Source organism: Chionomys nivalis, chromosome 17, assembly GCF_950005125.1.
Source record: "Chionomys nivalis chromosome 17, mChiNiv1.1, whole genome shotgun sequence".
NCBI lineage: Eukaryota > Metazoa > Chordata > Mammalia > Rodentia > Cricetidae > Chionomys > Chionomys nivalis.
Window position 1 is genome coordinate 10,777,129 of NC_080102.1, and position 21,242 is coordinate 10,798,370.

At 32.7% G+C, this 21,242-nt stretch overlaps 1 protein-coding gene across 1 annotated transcript in view; it reads right to left on the bottom strand.

Moving 5' to 3' along the window:
- The window catches only part of Csmd3 (CUB and Sushi multiple domains 3), a 916,841-nt gene that overhangs the window by 93,155 nt on the left and 802,444 nt on the right, over positions 1–21,242 (bottom strand). Inside the window, exons 39-43 of the mRNA XM_057791849.1 lie at positions 6,859–6,977; positions 5,795–5,864; positions 4,088–4,204; positions 2,461–2,670; positions 33–221 (exon numbers count right to left, since the gene is read on the bottom strand). Of these exons, the coding sequence (XP_057647832.1) occupies positions 33–221; positions 2,461–2,670; positions 4,088–4,204; positions 5,795–5,864; positions 6,859–6,977 (705 nt within the window). The remainder of the gene's footprint in view (positions 1–32; positions 222–2,460; positions 2,671–4,087; positions 4,205–5,794; positions 5,865–6,858; positions 6,978–21,242) is intronic.

A 21,242-nucleotide genomic window follows, 5' to 3' on the forward strand; every position in this document is an offset into this window, starting at 1 on the left:
ATCTAGAAGATAACTTTTGTTTCAAAGCATACCTTCACACCTTGGAAGTGGATGGTTCCAGTTCCGACTGACGCCATGAAGACACGTGAGAGCTGAGTTGCCGATTAGTGTGTATCCTGGGAAACATTCAAATGAAATGGTTTGGCCCACAGTGAAATCATTTCCAATGACAAACCCATTTCGAAACGGTCGAGGATCAGGACAGCTTTGCAATTGATAGGCTAGAAAATAAAAATGAGAAAGAAGGGCATTTATCTTTTCTGAATTCCAAAGACCACAAGTGGGTACCATTTGTAACTTTGCAATCAATAGGGTACTGCTCATGGTTAGTTATTATATAAATACTAATTAGAACTATGGAAAAGGCTGTCAGAGACAGTGTAATGAGAATTTCTTCTCATACCTATAATTTTCATATTTAAGATGATAATTCATAAAAATGCATCACTGCCTTACCCGCTGGTGCAATTTATCTAAATTATGAACATGAATAGAGATACAAACTCTTACAGCCAAAATTTTAATCAAACATATTATGATTCCCTAAATAGAATGTAATTGCTTCTTGGTTGTACCACTTATACATAGAATAACTCCATACATGTAAGCCCAATTCTTAGTCTTTTGAATTTTAAAATAGTTTCTCTGAAGTTCCTATGCTGAACTGTATATTTTGATTATTGAGAGCTGTTTAATGCTGAAATACATTTATTCCTTTGCTTTTCCTCTTGTATAAGATAATATTGCCCTTTTGCTTGTTTTTGACCGAAGAGTCTCTCCCATCTCCTTTCACACAGTGGGTACTTTGTAAGCAGGATTTGTTACATCTTGTGCTTATGATCTGTATTATTAAAACTATTTGAAACTTTATCATTAATAGTTTTCAGTGCTAACATGGCATCCATCAATAATATAACATCCAGGGACATCAACACGCTTGTTGTCTACATCAGGTACTCTTTTGGGACATATATGTGCATGCAAGCAAAATACTCATACACATAAATAAATATTCAATTCTGTATCTAGAGTTTACCACACACATGTTTTGAGTCGTCTAGTAGTACAGAATAGAAGAAAATAAATTCTCTGTTATTTTTAAAAATGTATATATTTCTTGACGATTAAAGCTAGTTCATATTTTGTGGAAAGAGTGAACTGTTGTTATGAGTATAGGCATCTAAGGTAAGTCAATAAACAATTCAAAGATCCCTATATTAAAGAGATAACTCCAAAAATATCACATTCATGATATCCTTTAAAAATTAGGCAGAGAAGTAGCATAATTTTCACATTTCTATCTATCCAACTCAGTCATTACAACTATTTTGTATAAATTATCATTTTAAGTTTTAATTTAATATCAACCTAATAATGTTTATATTTATAATATCAGAAATAATACAATAAGTCAATATCTTGAGTAATCATTCATGATATACATAATGGTGTATATTTCACAATAATTTTATCAATAAAATTCACCTTAAGTTTCTGGAACATACTACATATAACAATGTTATGCTACTGAGGAAATGGAGATCTACACTCTATCTTGATCAGGGTGACTAAGGATGTTAGACCAGCTAATTATAAATCTTGTTCAAAACCGTTCAATATTTTCTTGAACATGGACCTAATATAATATATGGTCCTTAGTATGTTTGCCTTACATTCTTATAGCACTATAACAAAACTCTGTCATTCTACCTATGAATAAGTTTACGTATAACATAAGGTAAAAAAAAATAACTTTCCATTTACTTTCATTTAAAAGTAAAAATCTATCTTCACTGTCAAGCTTTAACTTTTTAATTATTTTGTCTTGCTCAATTTAATTATATCTTAGACAAATTAAATTTTTTCCCTATGATTTTTTATGTTCTCAGAAAGAAAATTGCATGAGGAGAGTGAATGATTTTTTTTTTAATCTTCCTAATTGAAGCTTGCTTGGTTTAGCTTCCTTTATCTCCTAATATGACTAACACACACTTATATTAAGTTAAAGAACTCCTAAGAAGTTATTTAGGACTGATGTAGGAAGTCCTTCCGTATATGTGTTGTTTTTATTGGTTAATGAATAAAGAAGCTGCTTTCACCTAATGCCTTAACAGAATATAGCCGACTGAAGGAGATATATAGAGAGAGTAGGTGAAATCAAAGAATGCATGTAGTCACCAGAGGGCAAAGACACAAGATGTCACTTGGAACCTTGCCAGGAGGCCATGACCTTAGTGGTAAAATATAAAATAATGGAAATTAGTTAATTCTAGTGTAAGAGCTAGCTAGCATTACCCTTAAGCTATCGGCCAAACAGTATTGCAAATAATATAGTTTCTGAGTGATTGAGTCTGGTCAGCCAGGAATGAGCAAGTGGCCTCCATACTGCTCAGGACTTTGCACATGCTCACCCACGCTGCTGCCACTGAACTACCTTTCATGTTATGTCAAACATCTTACCTTGATACACAATATGAAATCCCTGTTTGTTCTGTGAGTAGTCACTGTGAAAATACAAGCTAGTTTCGTGGGTTGTGCTAAACAGGGAAGATGGTATTTGAGGACCACTGAGTCGGCCAATGACAGTACTAGTTTCTGAGGATCCGCTCCGTACTTCCAAGTAATCATGTATGGTTTCTGTAGAAAAATTTACAAACTGGAGATGTACACCTAAGGAAGGAAGAGCAAACACAATGCTATTTGGAATTATTGCACACATGTATAAACAGAAACAAGCACACAAATTTGCATCCATGTGCTTAAATATGTTTGCATTTATTTCAGAAGGTATATTCAAAGATCTGTACATGGTGACACATGCTTGTAACACATGGGAGGGGGGAGGCTGCAGGAGTAGGAGTACAAGGCTCCCTAGGCTGTATAGAGAGTTCAATGCCAGCTAAGGCTACATAAGACAGCCATAAAGATAAACAAGAGATCAGAACTCTGTTTTGCTGTAAACTCCAATGCCTTAGCTTTGCCAAAATTCTTCAGTGAGTACATGTTCATCCCAGGCTTTTCAGACTTAATAAACACTAAATTCAAACGTTAGGTATGCAATACTACTTTGTAAATGTAAATTCGGACTTACTTGCAAAGATAATGTGATAATAACTTCCAGAAACAAAAACTTTATCTGTATACTACTTGCTTATAATATTAGGAAATGATTTAAAAAATAATGTCACATGAACTTTATGTTAGCTTTATCCTTAATGCATGTTCCCAACTCAAACTATTTTCACTAAAATACCCAGCATATTTATATAGCCACCCTCACTCTGGAAACAATACAAATGAAATAGCATCTATATATTAAAAGGTTAGCTGTATTTTCATAGACATTGAAGGGTTATTCACAAAAATCAAGAGGTGGAATCAACCTATTTATTTAGTGGATTATGAATTGCTAAAGAAAATTTGCTGTGTATATACACAGACAAATGCTGTTTGTTAAAAAGAAAGGAGTTCACTTTAGCAACACAGACCCCAGATGATTTGGGAGCATGGGAAGACGGAGGACATATGATCTCAGTAAGAATCCTGGGTGGGTAATTTACATCAGCAGAGAGTAGAGTGTGTTCCCTAAAAGCCAGGGAAAGAGACTGGGATATGCTACAGTTAAATATGCCAATGTCAGTCAAAAGAAAATTTGGGAAGTTCGTTTTTCCACATGGTGACTGAATGCCATAAAATGATATTATGTTCTTAAAAGTGCTAAGAAATTAAAATTGCAGCTGCTACTGCTCTCTATAAAACAAATAAAGAAAGCCTTACAATTAATGACATAACACACCTCAACTTGATTAACCTTCCCATTCCACAATGTATTCGTAACTGAAACAAAACACGTTTCATATATGTATTTGTGCATAAATTAAATAAAAGCCAAAGGAACACCCATGTATATTTACTTATTCTAATAATTCAAGTAAAATATATTTTGTCAAATCAAAAATTACTAAAATTATATTCCCCAATAAACATAATTTAATATACTCCTGAACGAAACTTTAACTTGTGGACATATAATGCATTACGGATGCATTAATAAAGAACAAAACTTTTTTTCGTATTCTTTATATACCAAAGCCGATGGGCAGTTTTATTGTCCATGTGCAATCTAAGCTGCTCGGATAGTTTCCAGGAAAACCAGGACTCAGGATCACACCACTGAAATCTGACATGGAACCACCACACTGAGCTGTAAAAGAACAGAATTCTTATGTAACACAGCATTATGGGATATATTTCTATACTAATACGGTATTGAATTTATTTTGAGTCTTCAAAAAGCCTCTAAGATAATGCAATTTGATGAAATTAAACATAGTCACAATTCTAGCAAATGCTAGTTAATTGTTAAATCACTATTCTAGAACAGTACAAAAGGCATAATCACTCAGGAAAAACAAAGGGCAGCTGAAGTCAATGATTGTTCGGCAGGTAACAGTTCTCATGCAATGAATACACAACAAAAAGGACATGTTCCTTCTAGTGGTGGAAAGCTAGCAGACAGCTTGTTTTTCTTTCTTAAGTACATCGACTGCTGTTTTGAGTCATTCCAAAGATGAAGTAATTTATACGAAAAGAAAGCCAACAGTTATAGTTGTCAGAACCATATTAAAACCTTCTTTCTCCTGTTTGTAAGAAAGCTCAATAAACAACATTAAGAAACTATTGGCTTCATTTTATCCTAAAAGAATCAAGACAAATTAACAAAGAAATATAAACCATAGTGAGAGACACATATATTTGAAAGTTACAACATTTATTAGTTGTCAGGTCCAACAAAGAAGCTTATGCTGTGTTGTATCACTGTTGATAATCTAGCGGAACATTATTAAATTGTATGTTGCTATTTCGTGTTGTACATAGTGTGGATACAATTATTTAGTGTACATTAAAGAAAATTTTCATTTTAGAGGCCATTCTTACTGTCAATGAACAGACTCATTAGGGACATATAAATACAAGAGTGTCTTTTGTTGTATAAGAAATCAAATTTAATGGTTATTACCTAAATACGTATAATTTCTATTTAAGATTTTTCAACCAGTACATATTCAAATTTGTACTGTATTTCAGAAGCAACAGTCCATAAGAGGTTTTATCTATGTGTGATATTTAGTAGCTAGTCTGACATGTATACTCCAACATACATAATCTCTTTCTCTTTCAATCTCTATACCTATGTATGTATATATTGGGAGAGGACCTTGGAAAGAGGGCCGAAAGGGAGGGGAAAGTCAGGGAGGGGAGCAGAGAAAAATGTACAGCTCAATAAAAATCAATAAAAAAGACTTGACAAAGCTAATTTGCATTGAACTGAAATTTGAATACACTAATGTTGTATATTAAAGTCTGATAAGTAGCCCATGTGATTGCATATAATTTCAGCATATGCACTGAAGTTTACACTTTGTATTTTAATTTTATTTAAATCATTACCACTATAAAAAACTGTTTAGTTTGGTTCATTATTTTATATTGCTTGATAGCTAGCAATTGGATATTCACTTATCATTTTGAGGTGTTTAATATTTTTATGACATAGTAAGAAAATGACAAAGGAATAAAAAATAATTCATTCAATTAATATCTATATTTATTCACCCATTGATGTGTAATTAAGTTTAAAAATTATAAAATTTTAAAATTAAAGAGAAAACAATATATATCAAAGTAAACTTCCCTTAAAAGACAGAAAAATCAAAATAAATTAGAACATGAATTATAAAGTGAATCTCTTAAATTTGAGAAAACATAAAAATTCTGTAGTCTTTTCATTTACCTAAACAAATGGGGATTGGGTAATTCCATCTTCTTACAGGTCCAGGCATACATGTGATATGAGAATGACCCTACAGAAATGAGACAATGCAGTTCAGTACACACTTGCCAAAGATTGAATGAGATGCAGCATACCGAATGATTAATGGAATGTCTACATGCAGAAACATGGAGATACTGTCATTTTACATCTGTGAGATTTAGAACTGCTTGAGAAAGGTAATTTTACATACCAGGGATAAAATTTGAATTAAAAAACTATAAAGCCTTGATAGAAAGAACAGTACATCATGTAAGCACAGAATTGTGGTTTTCATATTCTTCTATCCAAGGATGGTCTACTGTCAACAAACTAGCTGAAACAACTGAGTAAATAGTGCTTTGCATCACATTGGCCAAATATGAATGATGAGACACAGAAAAAACTGTCATTTATTTTATAAAATCATCTTAAAACTTTAAATATAAAATCATATTTTAAAATTAAATATGAAATTCTTAAAACTCTTTGGGTACTTAAGTGATTAAGAAATATTGATGCAATTTTTAAATTTAAGAAATATAATTAAATTCTCTAAGAAAATTGCTTGTTTAGCATGTAAAATTCACTATTTCCTTTAATTTTTGAAAAATAATTTTGCCAAAATTTATGGATATTATCAGTAGACCACCTGCATGACTTCTGAAAAAAGCAACATTCATAAAACAAGTACCAATAAATACATGATAAATGTAATTCTTTGGGAAGGAAATTTTTAGTGGATGTTCAGTAATTTTCAGAATTTTATGGGATTATTTACAAATTCTAAACATTCAGGAAGTCAGCTGCCACAATTAAGGATAGATTTATAAAGTAAATTAAATATTTAATCCACTTTATCAACTCATACTTTTGCTCAATCGAACAAATATAACCTAGTTCATTTCAGAAGATTTTACATATAAATTGAACACTGTTTGTTGAAAATCAATCAAGATGGATAGGCAATCACTGACCCATTGAAATATTCAAAAGTCAACAAGATGATGGAATCTTGGTAGACACGGGTTTTGTAACTGTCGTACCTGAAGGGAGTAGCCTTGATCACATTGGAAGGACACCACATCACCAACCATATATCTGTCTCCAACTTTGATTCCACTGCTTGGGGTTTGTGGCTCAGGACAAGAATCCAAACCAATTGCTATGATTATTTAATGAAAATATTATAAATAACTTTCAAGTGAATACTATTTCAATTATGCATATTAAGTTACCTATATTGTACACAGATACAATTTATTCTTTTATTATATTTTATTATTCAAAACTATTTTATCTTTAAATATACTTTGATCATATGCTTCCCCTCTCCCAAGTCCTCCCAGATGTTCTACCCCAATTATTCCTGTTTCCAAAAATAAGCAAACACCCTCTACACATATCCCACAAAATCAAGAAAACAAAATAAAACTGCATATAAATAAATACAACAAACTCTAAACAAATAAAAGCTTAAATTAAAAAAAAAACCTGTGGACTCCATTATATGTTGTTCATCTACTCCTGAACATGAGAATTGTCCTGAAGTGGTTAATATACCAATGTTATTCTATTTGAGAAAGTTGATTTTCCGTCTCACAACTGGTAAAACTGACAGGTATGGGAGAGGGTGAAGTAAAAAAAGGCATTTGAGGCAAGCCTGGCCTACATACCTACATAGCAAGTTCAAGGATAGCCAAGAATACACAGATAAACCCTGTGTTTCAAATACATACATATGTATATGAAATAAACATATATATGAAGCATATATGATAGATATGAAATAAATATGTATATATGAAATACATATATTGTCCAATGCTACTTGAACATCAAAAGACCAGAATCCCTGCTATGAGATAGCATCTTCAATAAATGAGAAAGAAACTATGAAATTTTAAAAATATGGTCATATAAATAAAACATTCAAAGCGACAAAACCAGTTGACATGTCAAAGTGGACTGAGAAAATCACACAAGTCCCTCCCTTACATTAAGAACTGTAGGCAATTAATGGCTACTGAAAAGAGGCTGAATTCAGTTTTCCTAGTGATGAACACACTGGTTGGTTATCCAATCATGAGTCATCAGCCAGAAACTACAAGACACACCAAACGGACTAGATGGCTATATTTAAACATGTATTCGTATTTACTCATATGTGTAAATAGCAATAAGAAAAGATGATGTCACGAATTTGTGAGGGAGTTGGGATACACAGGCCTTGGTCGTGGAAGATGGAAGAGTACAAATGAAGTAAGTAAAGTATGCACAGCTGAAAGAGTGAAAAATAGAGCTCTTTTCATGCGTAGTCATTCAAATACTTTGTCGTTATTTGTCCTTTATGTCCTTTCCCTATTCCTCTTCCCATATTACTGGACTCCACCTCCCACCAAAGTCCTTCTCTTGTACTTCCATGACAAATACTGGGGAAGATGTTCTTGCTTCTGCCTGCCCACACAATTCTTCAGAAACATTAAATCACAAAGAAAGCTTTGTGTTTCACTGAGAACTCAAATCACTAAAAAAAAAATCAAGTTTTCTTTTTAACTAAGAATTAAATAATGGCATGATTCCAATAGTTTCATTATATTTATTGATAATTTACTATTAAATATAAAAGTATAAAAACTTAAAATATAAAAAAACCTTAACCTGAAGTTAGTTTTCTAAAAGTTTTATCATTTATTTTAATTTTCACAAATACTTTTCAAAAATATAATATAGTAAATTTATGTTTATCTTCTATAAACCATTGTTTAGTGTTTATTTCTTCATAGCTCACACTGAAGAACTAATCCAATGCATAATTAAATGGATTAGAAGAATAGTCACCAAATATACACACATATATTACACAACTATTTTAATAATAAAATTGAAAAGCAAAGGATAATCACATTTCTGTAGCACCTCATCTCTGGTCTCCATGTTTCTTCATGGTTGATGGGCTTATGGTATCTACATCTATATTTCTAATGATGAATAAATAATTGTTCGGTTGTCTAATATTTATCTCTGTTGGTTGACTGAAGCTCCAATGGGGAGGTTAGTATATTTGAGATCCATTCAGGAGCAATGCTATGCATTCAAAGAGAGTGTAAGAATGGGGCAGGGGCTGTCCTTATTTTGATTATTTCTCAATAAAATTAAATATCAAATTTTTAAAATGTAAGACACTTTATTGACTAGCACAGAAGTCAGTTCAGAAGGCATTGTGCATCATTAAGGTTGTAAAATAATCAAGAGAGTTGAAATGATGACATCAAAGAGCAATACTAAGACCAAAATTTGAACATGTGTTTGAGACATTCCTGAATCTGATAATGGCAGTGGTTAGCCAGAATCCCAATGCCCAATGCCATAATTATAAAAGTTCCATAGTTTATGACCTTTGAGCAATCTTGTATTTATTGTATATGCCTACAATTACCAAGTTGCCATCTGATTTTGACATACTTAAAAATCTTGATATGTTTAACCTTCTAGCCTTTATTAGTATTTTAGTTCCAAAAAGATAGAAGTCTTGTGTTTTCTTTAAGCTGATATAATACCCATTAAGAAGATTTAGACATTAAAATTATCTTGTGTTTTCAGTCATTTTCATTCATTACTGAATCAGTAAGTGGGTTTTGATTTAAACATATGTACCTTTTCGGCATGATTTAACGTCTCTTGGGTACTTCCTTAGTATTTTTGGAACTAAATTTATTACTCTTCAGAATTTAGGCTGTCCTTGTGATCATTCTTTCTACGAGCATCAAATATTGTGCACCTTTGTTTTTTTCTTTTCTTTTCCATGAAACACCCATTTGTAGGCCACGTATTCTGAAATCTATCAATATGCAGCCAAAGTCATTTTCTTTTCTGGGGATAAAATGAGTAAGCGATCTGAGAGCAAAACAGCAGAACGCTGAGACCCTCATTGGAAAACAAAGAGCTGCAAAATATTTAGGAATCTGACAAAATGGTAGCAAAAGTATTTTAACATTAAAATGGATAAAATCTCTATCTATTAAATGATGGCAGTTTTTATTAACTATTCTTATATAAATATATTCACAGAAAAAATGATCAAAGATATTATACCAAATCAGGCAATCTAATCCATGGATATCAGAATCCTCATGTTTGAATTAGTTTGTATTGTAAATTTAAATTTAAAAAAATACATATGAATTTTAAATAGTCTACTATATTGAAGTATCATGTTTAAAATGCCTTATCTACTACATGAAATAAACAATTAACACTTAAGTCAAGAGCTTACTTAAATTCTTTTTAAATGTTTAATGAAAATAATAAAATAAAAATAAAAAATACATGAATCATTTTATGTTTCTGTATTTTCAGATTATCTATAGCGATATGAACTATTTTTATATATCATAAAAGAGAATAATACAATAATTAATACCATTAGAGAAGGTTAGGGTCAAAGTTCATCTTCTCTTTTATATTTATAAAATATTAAATTGAACAAACTAGTCCTTTTGAACTTAATTCAAAGAAGACAGTTACGTAGACTAATCAGGGTATCAGATAAGACAGAAACACCAGTGGTCAATTTTTTAAATATGCAGTAAAATAATTTATAATATCTAGTAATCCTTGTGAGATTATTTCCACATTATTTATTCAAATAAAATTCTGATTGCTTAAATATTCACTCAAAATAGTTCCATGAAGAATTTAGTGAGAAAATAAAGTCAAGAGAGTATTTATAGGAATGCCAAAGGAAAAAATAATTTTTTGTCAAAATGTTGGCAAAACTAGAAGTTTTTCTTCCAGTTAATGAAGGTTAAACTTCTGATTAACTGTGGCAGTAAAATAATTGAGACTTTTTAAGCTTCCTGAATGGAATTCTGTGTCTTTGGCTTTAACAACCTTCTTTGGGTAAATCTTGTTTTAATAGAATTGGGTCAATTAGCCTTCTGTTTTAATAAAAATAAATAAATGGATTCAAGATCAAATCCATATATTTTTAGAAAATTCACAATTATTTCTGCCGCAAGTAGTTAGTAATGATTACTGGGGCTATACAAGCTAAACTGTCATTTTGTCAAATTGTCAGGATTTATAAATATAGTATACAATCAATCTCTCGCCAAATAAAATAAAATAAAAGGCTGGAGGTGTACAGTGTAAATTAGCAAGTAAATTTAGATCTTTTCTTCGGGAATTATTTTAAGAATAATATATCCAAAGAGTGCTGAAAGGTATTAAGTGTGTGTGTGTGTGTTGTGTGTGTGTTTAATCATAGAGGCCAGAATGTTGATTTGAATTTTTGATAGTCCTATTAAAGAGTTTTTCTGTTGTTATGAGTATATATTTCTTTGAAAATGAATATATTTCATGTGGCCCTCTAGGAATACGCAAACAAAAATTAAGAAAAAATTATGTTAAGCAAAGATCACATGAAGTACAAGTGCTTAAAATCCTTACACATTGTCTTATCTCAAAATGGGAGGTTTCCTCATATCCAGACCATAAAAATGTAGCTTGCTTTATAGTAACTGAACCCAGTAGTATTAAGTTACAACTAATTTTTTTATAGAATGGAGTAAAACTATAAAGCATCCCCCAAACGGAGACAGTCAACAAGATTAACTGGAAATAAATTTTAATCAAAAGACAAATAGAGAAGATAAAGTATGATTGATGTGTAAGGGTTTTATAGGTTAAGGAATAAAATGTGTTCATAAAGATTAATTATCCTTATTTCAGAGGATACATTCAGTCATAGTAGCAATTAAAATTAGAATGACAAATTCTAGTAATATGATTTGGGTAGGGAATGTTTCTAGATTTAATACTTTATGAGACGTGAGTTACAATAACAAAATTAGTGTGAGTAAAAAGATAATTAATCCTAAAATCCCTGTTTTTCTCACATAATCAATTATGTAATTAGCTCAAGGGAAGAAAGCATTTTAGTGGTTGTAAAAGTAAACTCATTAAGGCCTAATGCATTAAGTCATAAGCAAACTGCTTAGGGACAGAGAGCAATAAAATGATAGTGCTGAAACAAAGCTTCCATGATAAGACAGAGTCAAATAGATAAATTTCAGAATGTTTAGAATTTGGGGTAGTATTTTTGTAATTTAAGTATTCAGTTTAGCGCTACACTTTCTAAATGGGTAGAGAGACTACCCTGCTTTCCCAGTATTTCAGAACAACTTTATTATTGTTGAGTAACAGAGAAAATTGTATTTATTACATGAGCTCCATCTGTGTCTACCTAGAAGACCGTGTTCTTGGATTTTGGAAGACATCTAAAGTCCCACAAGGACTTATAGGCTTTCTTTCATTGTAGTATATGGCTCCTCTTTATAAAATGTGTGTGTTATGCATTGAGAACAGATATATGTCACTAAATTATAGATGCTACAAATATCACCAAAGAATTTTGCATTAGCAAATTTTAAGGTTTTCACTACAGAAGTTAAACTACATGGTTAGGTTTTTCTAGATATTTTTGATGCTAGTGTGAATAGAATTGCTTCTTTTTCCTTTTCACATGTTTTCTGTTGGTACATAGAAAAGCTTCTAATACTTGGAAGTTGAATTTTTTATCCTCCCACATTGCTAAAAGTGTTCATTGTTTCTAATTTCCTAGTAGAATTTCAAGAATTTCATATAAATAAGGATTAGATAGATAGATAGATAGATAGAATATACTATATTTATATATAAAGATTTTATATATATAGAGAGAAAGAGAGATCATATATGCCAACCATCTGCAACTACGGATAATTTGACTTGTTTTTGTATGTTTCCTTCTTCTTCTCTTGTCTCATTGCTTTTCTTAGTGCTTTAACCACTATACTAAAGGGGTAAAAGCAGTGGACAGCCCTGTCTCATTCATGATTTCAATCAAATAGTTTAATTTTCTCAAAGCTGGGGTTAGTGGTCCATACCTTTCAAACCAGCATTCAGGAATAAGAAGATGGATCTCTGTAAATTCTTGACCAACCTGGCCTACATAGTAAGTTTGATGATAGCCAGAGCTACACATATTTTTCAAAAAGTATCAAAATTTCAAAAAATGTAAATGAGTTAAATTTTCATTGAGAAGTTTCTATATATTATCACACATTTTAACACTGTGATTTTGAAAACCCTGCTAACTCAACTATTTGTAAATCTTTATAATATTTAAAGAGAATAATTTGTGCAGCATGAGTAAAATTGTTAGTTGACCCACTGAAAGATGTGAGGTCTACATAGATTTATTTTAAATCAGTCCCTAAGAGCTAAAACTCAGTGGAAACAGAAAGTCCAGCTCAGCAGGTGAATCACATAAACTATGGATATAGGAAGTGGTATATTATGAAATAAAAACCAAATCACAAGGTGGGAATCCAAAGAAACCATCTCTTTAGAACTGGCTATAGGCCCCTTCTGTTCAACTCACATTAATCTGCCCTACCAAGATTTAATTTGCTTATACAATAATGCCTTGAGAACAGAGTTTCCATCTTGTAGGGGCAACCTCCGCCAGACTCCTTCTATATGTTATGCATTGCTCAATTTCTAAATTGAGACAGTCTTTTGGAAATGCAAAGCAGTTTACTCTCCAAGAAGCCTTTCAATGGGCTTTCTCTGTCTATGTGAGAGAATATTTTCTAAATGGTTAAGGTTTTAATTGAATCTTATAGATTATAAAGTACTAATTAGGGTCTGTAGAGTTGGCTCAGCAGTTCAGACCCTTGATGCTCTTCCTGAGGACCTGTATCCAATTCCCAGCACCTACATAGTGGCACAGAACCTGTTAAAATCTGATATCCTCTTCTGACTTCATAATTAGTAAACAGACACACCTGCAGATAAAATATCCATATACATTAAATAAAATTTAAAAATTACTATTTGACTTCCCATCGTATGCATCAGCTTTCTAACAATAAAAATTTTGGTGGTTTTTGTACATACCAAATTTAAATTAAATAATTTACATAGATAATCTCATTTAATTTAAATCAATCTTTCAATTTAAAATACATATTATAAGTGATGAGACTGGATATTTTAGGAAATCTAGACATTTCCAGGTCACAAGGCTCTCAAAGACAGAACCTCTAGGCTGACTACAAAACTGTATTCAGGTACATTCCAGTAAATTCTTTCCAGGCCACATTGTATCCACATCTATCTTTTTGTTGTTGAGACTGTGCTACTAACATGCTGTGGTAGCTTTAATAGAAATGACTCCAATAGAATCATGTGTTTTAATGCTTGGTCTACAGGGAGTGGCATTATTAAGAGGTGTGGCCTTGTTGGAATATGTGTGGTTTTGTTGGAGGAAGCTTGTCACTAAGGGGGCAGGCTTTGAGGTCTCATATGCTCAAGCTATGCCCTGAGAAGTAGAAAGTTCACTTCCTGTTGCCTGTGGATCAATATGTAGAACTCTCAGCTCCTTCTGAGGCATCATGTTTGCCTACACATCACTATGTCCCACCGTGATGATAATGGACTAAATCTGTGAAATTGTAAGTCAGTCCCAATTAAATGTTTTCCTTTATAAAAGTTGCTGTGGTTAAGGTGCCTCTTCAGAGCAATAAAAACCAAAATTAAGACACATGTCTTTTATTGATGTTGTTGCTTTAGTGAGCCCTTTAGTGAGCTCAATCACCAGGGATCATTAATATATGATTACTGCCTCTTCTGACATCACCTAAAGTGTCCACAGCACTTGCATCCGTTGGTGATGGTGAAGATAACCCAGCAGCCACGTAAAAATACATATATTCATTTGGATCCCAAAAACAGTTGGATTTCTGACACAAGATATGTCATTGGGAGATTTTAAAGCACTTCAAAATTATTATAATACATGGTTATCAGAGAACTGTTGAATATAATAACCATATTAATAATGCTTGAATTGTTTTGTAATAGTTTGTCAAAATGTTCTTTCTCATAATTAATGCCTCTTGCATTTACACACTAAGTGTGTGCTCAGCTATGGTTATAACAGTTGATAAAGTGGTTGTTTTTAACTGTACATGCAAATTGTGGAGGAAAAACACAAAGACCGATTAAAGATTATTTATTTTAAAATAGGATATCCCGAGACACTCTGTGATACCTTCTAAGAAAAAATTCCCCAAGACCAAGGTTCCTCCTTAAACTTCATTTTTCATACTTGGAAAATAGGGTTAATAGATTTCTATTAACATTTTTGTAGTGTGTGCGTGCGTGTGTGTGAGTGTGTGTTTGTGTCTGTCTGTCTGTGGGGAAGGAAATCAGCATCCCAATGACAGTCTGTGCTACATCACTGAGCAACACCCTCAGTCTTAAAGTATTATTTTTCAGCTCTTGGCGGGTTTCTTGCTTCTGTGCTGGGAACACAGGCAAGGACTACCACCTGATTTAATGATTTTTGCCAAAATTAAACATAATGCCTATGAAATGTGGAGCAGAGTGCTTAGTATGTATCACAATTTGAAGTATTCCAAGTATTGGAAGTAAAATGACAAAAACAAAAAACAACATAACCTTCATTATTGCATTACAATTATGACTATGTAGGTGGTAAATACTTCTCAAGAACCTAAGCCATTTTTAGATGCTCACAATTGATTTTACTATGGTTTAAATGCATGATGGAATGTGAATGGAAAATGCCGCCAATGATATGAACAGATAAATCTAAGTGAATCAAAATGTTTTGCTTATAAAGTTTTAAAAGAACCTTTGTTTCAACTATATATATATATATATATATATATATGAGAAATGAATTAAATACATACATAAAAACTTTTTTAAAAATACAATTTTATATAAATTGAATTGCTAGAAATACAATTTGTATTTTAAAAATTAAAATTTTAACTTTATTTATAAAGAAATTATTTTCCTATATCTACTCTTTCTTCTGACTTGCTGATAGATATCCGGGTGTACAATGAAAACACATGGCACAGTTCACCGCTACCCAGAGTAATAAACTCTCTTGTTTAACTTACACACTTTGGTCTGCTCTCTGACAGTTAAAAGAGCAGCACACTGTGCTGCTCTCTGTTGGAAATAAAAATGCATCTTCCAAAAGTTATGGGACACTTATTAAGAGAGATAATTCAAGGATACTAATTAAAATCATTATCTACACATTAATAATTGTAAAACATGGCAGTACCTGAAAAATAGAAGTTTTTTTTTTTCCTCTAATGCTGTATCATTACAGTTAAAAAGGTGTTATTAGAAACAGCTTCGTTGGCAAGACAATGCTTCCTTTTGACCTTTCCTCCCCTTCCACTCTTTTCTCCTCACACCTCCGTTTCCTGTATGTGGCTCTGAGTGTTCCCTTCAACACTCTCCCGACTTGTCAGCCTGACTTCTACCTCTATCATCTCTAAGTCTCTTCAAATAGCATCATCTCTGTAGAACCTACCCTGGCCGCCACAGCAGTCCCTTCTGCAGCCTTCACATTACTGAGCCCTCCATTTTTCCTCCTATACTCTTTGATGTAACACATTGCTTTCTGCAATTTTACATACATGACTTCATTCTCATAGACGTGATTATTATTATCCATGTACATCTGATCCGCTGTAATCATATTGTGTCTTTTATCCTCTCATGTTAATAAGGCACAGACTGAAGTTTTGGGGATCTATGAGTGAACAACTTCTGGCATTATAAAGGTGTAAAGGGTGCTTGCACAGTGGATCAGTGTGCAAATGTTCCCAGGGCAAAGCCTGAGGACCTGCATTTGATTCTCAGGATGCACATGGTGAAACGAGAGAGTGGACTGCCCCGAGTTTTTCACTGACCCTCCACACATTCGCTGTGGAACTAGTACATTCAAATATACATAAACACAAATGCCAAAATTAATTGACTTATTTAATAAGGCCATTAAATGAATGTAATGTTTCAAAGGAAATGCATAAAGGCAGTAATAAAAAGATACAGAGCAAGAAATTCTGAGATTGATTGGTTAAATCAATGAGGTCAAGATTTTGGGTAATAAAAATTAAGAATCTTTTAGCTAGAAAAAAGAGAGTCGGAGTGTGTGGATGTCACCAAGAGAGAAGGAATTATGTAAGGATGTGACAACAAGGCATAAAATCTAAAAAAAAAAAATTAATGTTTTATGTAAGTGGAAGAATACTATAAAGGCCTATGAGAAAAGTTACAATAAATTCTTTCTGGAGTAATGTTTTTGAGGTTGCTGTCTTTATGTAGTAGAACACAGGGGTATGATGATAGGAAATGATCTAATAGCTAAAGCGATTGGTAAAGGAAGTTATGGCAAAGAAGCACTGAGCAGAAGGAAGGGCCATCTTGTCTGCTGTAATGATGAGCCTGTTACAAGAGGTCACATTCCAAAGCCGACTTGTCCAGAACTAAGGAGGAAGATGAGTGTAAGCAACTTTTAAAAACAAGCTTATCCTCAAGCATTTGCTGTTTCAAAGGAAAAAAGTAAAACGATTTTCTTTTCTGTGTAGTGGTTGTATTATCAGTAATCTAGATTGTTATTTTTTTCCCCTTGACAAATCAAATAGTTAAAACCTTTGCTTTCTGGGAGGAATCTTAGCCAAACTTTTGAATCCCAAGATAGAACACCTGCCCTGCTTCCTGGAACCTCTACTATATAAAATATTTCTTTGGGGATGTAGTAAAAGTCTGCCTTCTTGGATGAAAAAAAAAGATTTTTTTTTTAATAGAAAACCTCAGTGTTCTGCATCTGTTGCTAGTATTCATGGTGATATTATGAGATTCTAATTTTCCCATTGTGTTTCCTCCCTTATGCTACCCTGTGGGAAGAACATTTATTTCAGTGATTCCAAAACTGAATTAGCAAATACGTGTAGTACAATAGATAAGCTCTCCACATACACAAAAATTAATATAACTACCTCATTTGCACAATAAACATTACTCAGTTATTTTCCTTAAATGTCCAACTGCTCTATCACCTTTTCTATATATATAGGTATCTAAATTCTCCTTTTTTGAATGAGTAATTCATGAGTAGAAATGCAAATTATTAAAATCATTATGGAAAATATGATAGACATTCCTCAAAACACTGAAACAGCAGCCACCGTTTGACCAAGAAGCTGATCTATATTATCTGCTATTACTAGCACTTCCAAAGAAAGGAACACGCCTGGATGAGTAGGTGTCTTATGCCCACTGCAACACTGCTCAGAACAGTCAAGATACACAACCAACCTAGATGTCAGAAAAAGAAAACATGACACCTATTCACAATAGAACCTTTTTTATTCATTAAAACCTACTTAAGTCCTGTAGTTTATGGCAACACAAATGGAACAGGGAACATTACGTTAAGAGCAACAAGTCAGCCACAATACAACAAATACACGAAAAAAAAATTGATCTCCTAGAAGTAGAAAATCCAATTATCTAAGAGGTAGTAAAAGTGTGGTGGGAAGGTGTAAAGGTATGAATAATGATTACAGAAGTTAAATGTACAGGAATAACTGCTAATATTCCATAGTATGGTCAGTTGGGTACCAATGGTTGACAATACTAAACTGTGTATTTCCAAATATAAAGTTCAAAAGCTTCTTAATATCCTCAATAAATAAAAGATAAACATTTAAAATTATGTATGCCAGTGACCCTAATTGGATTCCTACACAGTATACACATATATTGATATATCTCGATGTTCCCATAAGTATATGTAATGATTATGTGGCCACTTCTACATTTTTAAAAATCTATGATCTCCTAGATCACAGCCCTTAATGAACATTTTCTTCCTTCACCTCCTCCTGTTATTCTTCTTTCGCTTAAGCTTCTGTATGATTTCATTAATGTTTAAAATAGAAACAAACCCCAGGCAAGGAAGCCTTAATCAGTATAGCTGCCCAATGCAGGGATATAGGAAAACCTCAACATTTGTACAAAGCCACACGACAAGGCAGAGGAATTGAGAGAAAGAGTGAAAAACCCAGAAACCAGAGAAAGCATATTGGGCTTTGGGCCAGCATCTGAAAGAAAGAAATACAATAGAAACAAAGTGGTGGTGGGGGATCTCTTCTTTAAGAGTCAGGACAAAAAAACATCATACCAACCTAATAAAACTTCATGGTGAAGTAATGTAATGACAGGCTAATTCAAAGTGTTTTTCAGTACATATGGAAGTTAGCAACTTAGAAGTCTAGTAAATAATCTGCTTCAATAATGGACAGGTTCTTATACTACCATCAACTAGATATTTGTCTATTAATAAAAAAACACATTTTTGAATCCTGATAGAAATGTATTCATTCTTCCATAAACAAAATAAATTACATGAAAAAATGGCTATGCTTGGGTAGAGGGCACTGTTTAAAGTAATGTTCCTGAGCTCTCACTGAGTGGGCAGTCAGCCTTCCTGGTCACTTCTAGAGAAGATTCCAGAGCAGAGCACATGTAGTATTCAGCCCCCTATTCTATTGTCCTCCTAGTCAGTCTTTCTAACTGGGAGCCAAAACCATTGTCATGACTTTTTTTGTCTATGTTTCCCCTTAAAATCCAGAGAAGAACTTAGTGATTTTACCCCTATAAAGCTATCATTCATATTTAAATTGTCTTGTTTCACTTATCACCGCACTGTTTGAATTCAACTCCATCGTTTGCTATTACTACGCTGTTGACACTGTGGATGAGCAAACAGAAGTGAAATATGAAGACTATTCCACAGTCCTTGCTATTAATTAAAAGAAGTTTCGGCTTCTGCTGGCACTGATGAACGACCTACAAAGAGTGTCATTTTCTCCTTTACTTCTCTCCTTTCCTGCCCTCCAACCTACTTACTCCCATTTGCATGATTGGTAACTTTTGTTTCCTAATCTATTGCACCACATCCCTTAATTTCTATTTTAATTTAATCACTGACTTTGATTAAAAAGAAGCATATGTGCCTGGAGTGTTTCTATGAGATAATACCACCACATGAAATGTTGATTCAGGAATTCATTTAGTTTATCCAAAAGACTCATTATCTCCCAGAGAAGTTATGATTTGATAAAATTGTTATTTGCTGTATTTATGGGGCTTTTATTACAGTATTAGCATTAGCTGACATTTATAGTTTTGTTTATTGTTATCCAGGAAGATTTTAGAGTTTGTTCCAATTAAAAGTTAGTGTTAAACTAATGTTTTCATGTTGCTGTGGGGATGATCAATAAGACATTGCTTGAAATACTTGCTTATCATTTCCTTATTGGCATTCATAATAGTAATAAATATTGTTCTTAATATTATGCTAATTTTTTCTAATAATTTGTATTGGGGATCAGCTAGAACACAAAGCATTCCACTGAAAATATTTACTTTAGAATATATGGGTTTAAATAAATAATTGCCTTTGAACAGCTTGTAGGTCAGCAAAAGAGTCAATAGTTTTATTATTTAAAGTGATCATACATGAAAGATTATGCATGATTTGTCCAGATGCTCATTCTTTATCAGTAATTTCTCTCTCTCTCTCTCTCTCTCTCTCTCTCTCTCTCTCTCTCTCTCTCTCTCTGTGTGTGTGTGTGTGTGTGTCTTTCTCTGTCTCTCTCTGTCTCTCTGTCTGTCTGTCTGTCTGATACAGAAATTTAAAGTAGAAAACACTGTCATTTTATGATATTTCAGGCAATGGACAAAATTCTTAAAATGAAGTTTCCATACAATTAGAAATGTGATTACCTAATTTTCCTTCCTGTTCCCTGCCGCTAAAATCAGGCCTTCACAGAACACCAAATATCACTTTCTAAAGCATAGATCAGTATTTAAAATGCTTAAGTTACATCTGTGATGACATGAGTTTTTCTGTCAAAAATACTGGGTTTTAAGATCTAAAATTATGACATATTAAGTCATTAATCATTCATATCTCTCAAAAATACTCAAACTTTTAAAGCTCTGAGAATACAAGTTGCACTCGCCACACCTTTACTTAGAATCGAGCTCAATGTCCCTTATTTATGAAAATACAAGGTAATGTACGTAACCATTGAATACAAATGATATTACAATATTTACTATCTATAAACAAATAATTTGTTTTGCATTAAATAACACATTGCAGAGGTGCAAATGTCATGCACAAAATGTTTAATAAAGTTTCTTCAAGCTACTTATAAATATGATAATTTAATGCTCTGCATTATGCATGACTACAAAAATGAATAGTGGCTTTGGACTAGATCCCCTGCGGGGCAGTAAGAGGTAGGTATCCTAAGAGGCAGCTTTAGTTAATATCATTTCTTCAGACCTTCTGTGCCAGCTCTACCGAAATAAATGCATTTCTCCTAGCATGCCATATTCCAAAACTGTCTGAATCTGAAGTTTGCTCTACCAAAACATTCTCCCTGTCTTGTCTAACTGAAACTTCTGCTTATATTTTAAGACTTGGCACAAGTGTCATATCCCCTTTGAAGTACTCTGTGAGCTTTCAACATGG